Here is a 9326-nt window from a genome sequence, read left to right on the forward strand (position 1 = left end):
AAAATGCCACGACTTCTACTCCACAGTCCTAGTAATAATACTAATTTAATTTTTTTGCTGCATTTTTAAACTGCTGAAAAATTTTATATATGTGAATTTGTATTTTTTTAATTAATTCCAATAAAATAATATATTTAAAAGTTTAAAAGAACGCGATCTGACATGACTACTACCAGTCACGCATGCGCGTGAGACGTTCTTTGTGTGCATACTTTTATCTGATATCACAGCTCGCAATATTGTTAAGCTACTATATTTAATGACAGATACCGCCATCTATTATGAAAATATGTAACTATTTTTTTTAATCCGATAAATATATACAATAAATACATACTTGCCTTGATAGATCAATAGAGGGCGCCATTTTTTTCAATTTAATAACAGCGGCAACAATTTATTTATCTTAATATTTAATTTCTTCAGTATATTTCAACAAACACATGTTGTGTCAAATAAAAAATCATGTTTTATAAGGATAATTTTTTTATTCCATATTACAGCACAAGACAAACCGGAATGTCACATTATTTCCATTGCGGTGTAACCACCAAAGATCAAGGCCGGGCTGCCCCTACCCCAAATATTGTCCATCCATTAATACATGAATGCTGCTAAAACAAAATTATATTTAGAAAAAAATACTTATAACTTAACATCGTCCGCAATCTTTTTTACGTCACTTTCGTTTAAAATCAATTTCCATATGGATAAATTAAAAAGAATATATAATAACAATGTGCAACTCTCGTAATTATATTAAGTGTATAGTTTATATATGTATATATATAATATAAATATTATTTTATATTATCAAAATCAAAAATATATAAAACAACATCTAGAAAATCCGGTTTGTATAAAAACTACTGAAAACATAATTTATCCATCTAGCAAGTGTTGTACACATTATATTTGCCCTATCTAAAAATATTCTTCAAATTAGAGCTTACATTAACTAGAGCGTTAACAAGTACACTTTCATTCTCTCAGCCAGGCAATCTTTGATGTAAATTAAAATTTAGTTATAAAACTGACAAAATCGAATCATCGGCGGATCGCCCGTCCCATATTTGCATTTTGTATCAATATATAAAATTCAAATAGTCCTAGTTTCGTATAATCCGGCTAACACCTCTATCTCATCTCGCTAACCATCAGTTCGATATTCTAGCTATCTCGTCTTCTATTACATGATTTTTTTTTTTATAAATCAAATAACCGCACGAACTGACGCAAAACGTAGAGATGTAAGAAATTCGCAACCGGATAGATCAAGGATGGTGCGCTCTCGTTTACTGCTAGATGAACGAAGTCGCTGTTTATCCCGCAGACCCATAAATTAATAGCTCTTCGGTTTATTATCTCAAAGTTTCGTACGAAAAATGTTCGACACTTCACGTGGCATAAATGCACAATCGTATAATAAAAAGTTAAGTATGTATAATAATCCAACTAGGCCACATGACTTTACCGAACGACAAAATAATACTAAAAACGAAGATAAAACTTTAACAGAATCTGTTAAAATAAAAATATATATATATGTATATATATATTCTTCGTCGCTTCTCAGTTCTACATACATATTTAAAAATAAAATATAGATGTCAAATTTTAAAAAGATGAACATATTCGTTAATTTATTTTACTGAAACTTTTCATCACAATATTAAAAACTTAAATGTATGTAGCGATTCAAACGTTACCGTTATTATTATAATACAGAGGAATTGATACAAATTATAAATTAGATAAAAGCGTGATGCCCGATACATATAGTAGTTAAAACGTAGTCCGCACTCATTGTTGTGTCACTGAGTCACTGACGCACCTTTCACGCTGCGAGACGTTAGCGGTTGGCGTTTTTCAACTGGTTGGAAAGCCAATCGAGCCCTTCGTAGAGACCGTCGCCGGAGGTAGCGCAAGTCGCCTGAATGTACCAATTGCGGTTTCTCAGCGAGTGAAGACTCAGTTTGTCTGTTATTTCGGCGGCGTTCATAGCGTTGGGTAAATCCTAACAATTCAATAATCATTTGAATCACAAAACTCGTAAATATGAACGTACGGCGATTGTGAAAATATATCTTACTTGTTTATTAGCAAAAATAAGGAGAACCGCATCTCGCAGTTCGTCCTCTGAGAGCATACGCATTAACTCTTCTCGGGCTTCGCCGATTCTCTCTCGATCGTTACTGTCCACTACGAAGATCAAACCCTGAAATTTGATTACATGGCAGTTTTAATATCAATCTACTCACATCAATAGTTTATCTTATCTATTTAACGAGCAAACGAGTAATCACCTGTGTATTTTGGAAATAATGCCTCCATAACGGTCTAATTTTGTCTTGACCGCCGACATCCCATACCGTGAAACTGATGTTCTTGTATTCTACAGTTTCCACATTAAAACCTGAAAGAATAGATATGGCATTTTATAAATATGCGTTGAAAGCAAATGAAGAATTAACACTTTACCGACCGATACATTTACAATTTTTTTGCAAACATAGGTAAATTTGAGTGTTTTTATTTAAATTTATGTATCTTTTGACACAGTTCACATATTTTTATGAAATTTTAGGATGTTTAAAATATTTTACTACAGAAATTTCTACTTTTATATTAATTCTTTTACATTGAAATTAAACACAAAAGTTCATGATTAAAAATTATCTTATCTAAGAAATATGAGCAAGGTATTGCTTTTATCATATTTTTTCAATCATCAAATTCCAGTGAAAGTGAAATTTTATTAGAATGCAATCAGATACATATTGAGTCGAGTATTGAATGAATTAATTAGAACCCGCAAAACCTAAAGCGTTTCCTTTGGTAAATTTTCTTATTTTATCAATATGACTTCTGATTATTTTTTTTATTTTGAAATATGTAAATTAATAAAAATAAAGAAAAACATCTTTTAATAAGTTTATGTGCTAATGCTTGTGTGCAAATTTCGACAGAATTTGCATGACTCTCAATCTCATTTTAAAAATTAAATAGCGTTTAAGCCTTAGGCATCAATTTATCTACACATTTTCAAAAGCCCCGTAGTAGTTTCTGAAAACAGCAGTTGACTAATTTGCTTATGTATTGGTGATGTCTGGAATTTATAATAAAAAATGCTGTGAAGTTTTTGGTATGTACTACTGAAAAATTAATTTAATATTTAACTTTAATCATATGCATTATTGATTATAATCGTGTTACTGCAGAAATGTTGACGTTTTTTACTTTTTAAAATCGTAAATCTGTTTACAAAAAGCAACTTTGAAAATATTTACGTGGTTTTTAATCTTATTTTTTTTTTTTTCAATTTTAATTATGTACACATGCTATACCAGTTTTTTAACAAAAATTTACCAGCAGTCCTCAATTAATATGAAAAATTGTTTTTTAATCAGTTTATTTTTAATAGGTATATATATTCATTGTGGATAATAAATAAAAAACATATTTACAATAATTTTCACACCTATATCATGAAATTTGTAGTCAAGAATAGCAAAATAATAATATGATTAATCACACATAAATCTTTTGTAAATGCATATTACGAAATAAAAGTGTTAATTAGAAAAGATTTCAATAGTAATGCCATCTATTGCAACAGATTTCAAGTCGCAACAAATCATCGTTGGTTTTTAGTCAGGTTATTTATAAATTGCCCTAGTACATATGTCAGTTGAGTTAGCCAACCTGGTACGCCATTCAATATTCGTGGCTCCTTTAATAAAATTCCTATAGAAAACATATTTCACACACCGAAATTCAGCTAGTAGTTAATCAAGCTTTCCCCGTTCGACGACCAAACTTTTTTGGACATAGAAATGGGAAATAACCCATAATAAAAATGTGACTCACCAATAGTAGGTATCGTTGTGACAATTTCTCCTAATTTAAGCTTATACAGGATTGTGGTTTTACCGGCTGCGTCCAACCCCACCATCAATATCCTCATTTCCTTCTTGCCGAAGAGGCCTTTAAATAAGTTGGCGAACATGTTCCCCATGATGGCGGATTGTTTTTAATCTGAAACGAAACAATGCACCGTTGAAGATCTGACGTGTAAGTACGATTAGTCATAGGAGCATATTTTTGGCCACAAAGGAAACGTATGGTGGCCAGTCACGGCGGACAAAGATGGCGCTCCGCTGACGTTAACCTAAAATCGGCAATTCGCAGCTTAGACGCTCGGCGGGGGTCCGGAATGCGCAATCCGGGTTCGACGCGATTGAAAAGGCACGCACGATCGATCGACGCGAACGCGAAACGTCACCGTGCGAATCGAGCGAGACAAAAATCGATACGCGCCGATCGAGTTCCGCGAAGCGAGTGACCGGCGCGGGGGGCGGGGGCCGCGACGCTAATACGTGGAAGGTGACGTCAGCGTTTCGTCAGCGCGGACGCCCGCGGATGACGCATACCGGGGGCGAAGGTTTCGAAGCTCGCTACGCGACAAGCGACGGCGACTCGACAAGATCGCTCTTCGGCAAAATGGCGACCGCCACGTCACACGTCACGGTAGCCGGCGGGTGCGTCGGGGGCGGGGCGGTACGGGACGCTGACCTGCGGAGCTGGTCGGGGGCTACGGTGCGTCTGCGTCGTGCGTCGTTTCGTTCGGCGCCCGTCGTCCGCCTTTCGTCGCCCTTCGAGGCTCGACCGCTCACTGGTCGCCGCTGACGCCCGCGCTTATCGCAATATCGACGCGGCCGCCGTCGCCGCCCGAACATTAGCGTCGAAGCTAACACTAAATGCTAAATAAGCGTTCGACTAAATTTCAAAACTACAACTATCCGAAAATATATATACATTTACCCATTAAATGAATTACATTTAATATTATATCATGCACTACTAAGGTTTAAATTCGAAATAAAAAAATACATTTTTAAATCTTTAATGGTACTCTTTTTAGCGATATAATGATTGAAGAGTAAAAATTAATGGCAAACGTGCAGATTTTTAGAAATAAAAATATTTATTTTACGCTGATGACCTAAACATGTTTCAGATTATTTCGACAAATGTAGATTCGCTCTCTACAAAATTATCTATAGTCGTTGTGGGGCTACTATTTTCACATATTTTTAAATCTCTCACTAAACAACCCAACAAACTGTGCTATTATAAAGAAATTCCATAAAATTATCATTACGTAACTAAGGTAATCGCATAATTTTATTCAAGGTAGTATCTTTTAAATAAATAAATAAAAATACTAAATTATCGCACTGCATCAACCAATATGTTGTAGCAATATACGTGTATAACAAAAAAGAATTAGTCATAGTTTTTTGCTTGAGGTAAAATTTTTACCTTTTAAAGTTCCTTCAATCTGGATATTAGGCTTTTGCTATAAGCTATTACTTAAAATATATTTAATATATATAAAATATCTTACTTACCTAAGCTATGGAAATCTAGCTACTTTAATATAGACTTTAGTTAAATTTACAATTTTTTCCCTTTATTTATATGTTTTATTTTTATCACAATTTGCTTTCTAAATAGCTGTCCAATAATTATTGCATTATAAAATTACTTCATGATTGTTAGAAAATATTATAATTGCAACGAAACTATGAACACGTGTTTATAATTTACAAATTTCGTTGTGTTTATTTACTTTTAAGCTATACTTAATACATGTTAACATATATTTATACGATAAAGAAAAATATATTCTTAGCTCATAAATTTAGCGTTGATTTTAAAAGATCGTTGAACTCAAAGTTGTGGCCAAAATCCGGCAGCAAACGTCAAAAAAATCAAAGGCTGTTTTCATGTTTATATACAGAAAAAACTCTTAAACCGTTTTTATAACATTAAAAATGCTAATTAAACTAAATTTGCCAATATTTTATTTGAATTAAATACAAATTTTCTCAATATTATTTTAAGGTTATAAAAGTTTTTCATATTGTTATATACTCTGATTTATAATATATGTATTGTTAATACTATATATCTTACAATTATGTTACTGCGGCGTAATTTATCAATCTTAGAAATCGAGTTATACGTTTGTATATTGAGATTTAATCAGTGTAAACAAGGGATTGATTTTTGCATCATCCATGTGAACAATGTGATAAACCGATGATGTAATTTTGATATGTAAAAACAATAGAGGCACTGTTTCTAGTGTAATCATCCAATCAGTTCCTCCTCCCGATCATTAACAATATTTTATAAGGTGACCAAACGTCCTCAAAAATTTTCGAAACAACCTTCTTTTTTAGCTCCCGTAAAAATTTCTCTTTCTTTGTTCTCGAACAAAAATGTTTGAGGTGACCTTTTCCTTTTTAGTGCCTTCCTTTGAAATATTTTCAAAATCTGACCACCTTACATTTTAGAACTATCTTAAATGAAAATTGTATATTTAAAGTGTAATTAAACCATTAGTTTGGACAATTAATTGTGATTTTTGAATAAGAATTTGATAATAATATAGAAGTTATTTTAAAATATTTATTACAATTAGATGAAAGTTTCCAAGGATTTACTTACATGGCTGAAAAAAACTCCATCCTTGACGACATTCAGGGTTAATTTGCTGAAATACGATACAGATTCTTTGATAAACGATATCCAATTACATTTAAAAGAGGTACCTATATATTATCTTCTTTTAATTGCGACTTTTATATTAAATTTATATAGTGTTCATACAAATAATGCATTTACGTTTTAGCGTATGCTTACTAATAATGAGATCTGCGTTCCAAAAGTGTATAAAATATTTGATGATACTGTAGCCGTGGAATGCTGGCCCGATAGTGACGAGATAATAAAAGAAAGGCCAGAAGTCATCGTAGACTCTTTTTGTGGAGCAGCTGTTCTCCGAGGATCGCATGTTTTTGCTCCAGGAATAATGGGACTGCCGCCTGGTAAAATAATTTTTTCAATAATTCTCAAATATTACAAACAATATATATTTTTTACTATTACAGATATCCCTGTAAACTCTATGGTAAACATTTATGCGGATATAACTGGAGGCTGTAAACGGGGCTTAAAAATAAAATACGACAATGAAAATAAATTATTGGTCGGTTATGGGATATTGAAACAAAGTAGAAGTGATTTATTTGCAAAAAATTCGAAACCTCGGTAATATTTTAATTTAAATCCTTTAAATTTGATTCAAGATTTATTGTATTTATATTATGGATTCTTTTGTAGAGGCATTGGTGTTGAAACAATAATGCCACTTTCAAGGATTCCTGTTATAGACAATCATATATTTCCTAATGGTTCATGCATTTTACAAAATTTACCTTCGATCATCTGCACAAAGGTTTTAAATCCTAAATGCGGTGAAACAATTTTAGATATGTGTGCCTCACCAGGAAATAAAACAAGTCATATAGCTGAAATTATTCAAAACAAAGTGAGATTTTACATACGATTACTATATCAATAAAAAGTCTAAATTAAACTACTTTTTAGGGTTTAATAATAGCATTAGATAAAACTGCAGCTAAAGTTCAAAAAATAAAATCAACATGCGATTCATTATCTATAACTTGCGTGCATGCTTTTCTATTTGATTCGACGAAAGCAGTAATAGAGAACGATGCAGATTTATTAAATGATAAAATGGTTTTGGAAGGTCCACCTTTTAAATCTGAATCGTTTGATCGGATATTGTTAGATGCACCTTGCAGCGCTTTAGGACAGAGACCGATGATTAAAGATTTATTAAACAATCTAGCTCCTTATTCGCCACTACAGAGGAAATTTTTCTATCCAGTTAGTATTTTAACGGTTAGTTATAAATATTACTCCTATATGTATGTAATGAATTTCAGGCTGTCAAATTGTTGAAGAAATCGGGACAGTTAATTTACAGTACATGTACAATAACTGAAGATGAATGCGAATCAATGGTTTCGTGGGTTTTAAAAACATTCCCCGAGCTTACGTTAGTGCCAGCTGAACCCTTATTAGGAGGACCTGGTTGGAAGACTCCATTCTTGACTGAATCTCAAAGGTCAGTTTTTAAATGAGTTAATTTCATTATAAGATATTAATTATTATTTTTATAGGTTGATGATTCAACGCTTTGGTCCAACACAAGATGAAGCAAGGATAGTCGATCCTATTTATAACGATACTATCGGATTCTTCATAGCTAAATTTGAAAAGAGATAATCTACTGAAAGTAAATAGATGTATATGCATTAAATAGAGAGCAACTAAAAATAATATATGTACATTAATCGAAAACTTTCTATATTTACACATTATTAAATATTTTTTTATGAACTGCTCAGAGATATTGTTTCATTTTATAAAAACAGTGTGTTATTTATACACACATAAAAATTTACTATCAATATAAAATAATATTTGTACATGTTGAAATATCAATATAATTTTAATACATTATTAAAATACTTAATATTACACTCACAGCTAAATTCTTCCATTAAACATATGTATATGTTAAATAGCCGTGTTTAATTAAAATTCAGTTTGACAATATCTGATTTTTGCTTATCTATGAATTTAATTGTGATTGTAGTGCTACACCAGCTGCTTATAGCATTAATGCTGTCTCCGGATATAACTTGCAAAAAGAACAACTCAAAAATGGTTTAATTGCTTTAAGTTTTAAGTCTGGACATCCAGTCAATTTTAGCAGTGTTTAGAAGCTCTTCTCCAAAGCAGGGATGTCATTTTAGCTTTTTCTAGGGGAGAGGGTAAAGGTTGGCCAGTCAGTGGTCGTTTTTTTAATATTTCCATTTCATTAAGATTCATAGTATTTTATTAACCGCTCAAGTCCCGGATTTTCACTTTTTTTATTGTTGTATTACGACAAAAAGGTGTTTTTTCAAGTAAATGTGAAAAATATATTTTAATTTTTTTGTTGAATATTTATTATTTACATAAAAAAGAGAAGAAAATGACATTGGCTTTTTGAACAACATATGAAAAATATTTCAGACATGATGTGATTAAATGCTGCGCATTTTTTAGACAAATTCAAGTGGGTCCCTGTTTAGTCCACGTCAAAGCAATAAAACTGTGCCGTCGCAGTGAAAACGCTCGGTTATCTAACGTTCATAACGTTCAAAGACTTTTATAATAATATTACGACTTACAATGAGTGATAATCAAATGAAGCATATCTAAACCAAATTTTAACCAATAAGAGAGCACAAAATACAATTATCTCTTCTCAGAATCCAAAAGTTCACGTCAAAAGCAATAAAATCCTGTTGGCGCCGTTGCAATGGGAACACTCGGTGCCGAGCGCTCCCAATACAATAGCGCCTCCACTTATTGCTTTTGGCGTAAATTTTTAACTT

The 9326-nt window shown here is 32.1% G+C and overlaps 2 protein-coding genes across 10 annotated transcripts; one reads left to right on the forward strand and one right to left on the reverse strand.

The window, feature by feature from the left end:
• Positions 1-468: 468 nt before the first annotated feature.
• Positions 469-4703, reverse strand: Arf1 (ADP-ribosylation factor 1). Of its 8 annotated transcripts, none has more exons than XM_088183971.1 (6): positions 4576-4703; positions 3871-4038; positions 2307-2416; positions 2093-2218; positions 1835-2017; positions 469-611 (listed from the first exon to the last, which is right to left on the reverse strand). In XM_088183971.1, exons 2-5 carry the CDS (start codon positions 4016-4018, stop codon positions 1853-1855), a joined length of 549 nt encoding a protein of 182 aa, XP_088040097.1. In that variant the 5' UTR covers positions 4019-4038; positions 4576-4703; the 3' UTR covers positions 469-611; positions 1835-1852. The 8 variants fall into 8 exon arrangements, with proteins under 8 accessions (XP_088040097.1, XP_088040098.1, XP_088040102.1 ...); XM_088183972.1 differs by having other exon boundaries at positions 469-614; XM_088183976.1 differs by having other exon boundaries at positions 4434-4703.
• Positions 4704-5732: 1029 nt separating this feature from the next.
• Positions 5733-8287, forward strand: LOC148236025 (tRNA (cytosine(72)-C(5))-methyltransferase NSUN6). 2 transcript variants are annotated; one of them, XM_088183968.1, is made up of 8 exons: positions 5733-5910; positions 6494-6619; positions 6704-6899; positions 6963-7122; positions 7195-7402; positions 7462-7764; positions 7824-8005; positions 8061-8287. In XM_088183968.1, the coding sequence occupies exons 2-8, from the start codon at positions 6494-6496 to the stop codon at positions 8164-8166; spliced, it is 1281 nt and encodes a 426-aa protein (XP_088040094.1). In that variant the 5' UTR covers positions 5733-5910; the 3' UTR covers positions 8167-8287. The 2 variants fall into 2 exon arrangements, with proteins under 2 accessions (XP_088040094.1, XP_088040095.1); XM_088183969.1 differs by lacking the exon at positions 5733-5910 and adding an exon at positions 5937-6205.
• The last annotated feature ends 1039 nt before the right edge of the window (positions 8288-9326 follow it).

The sequence above is a fragment of the Plectrocnemia conspersa genome, unplaced genomic scaffold, assembly GCF_051122295.1.
Source record: "Plectrocnemia conspersa isolate PC_06_02 unplaced genomic scaffold, ASM5112229v1 ptg000004l, whole genome shotgun sequence".
Taxonomy (NCBI): domain Eukaryota; kingdom Metazoa; phylum Arthropoda; class Insecta; order Trichoptera; family Polycentropodidae; genus Plectrocnemia; species Plectrocnemia conspersa.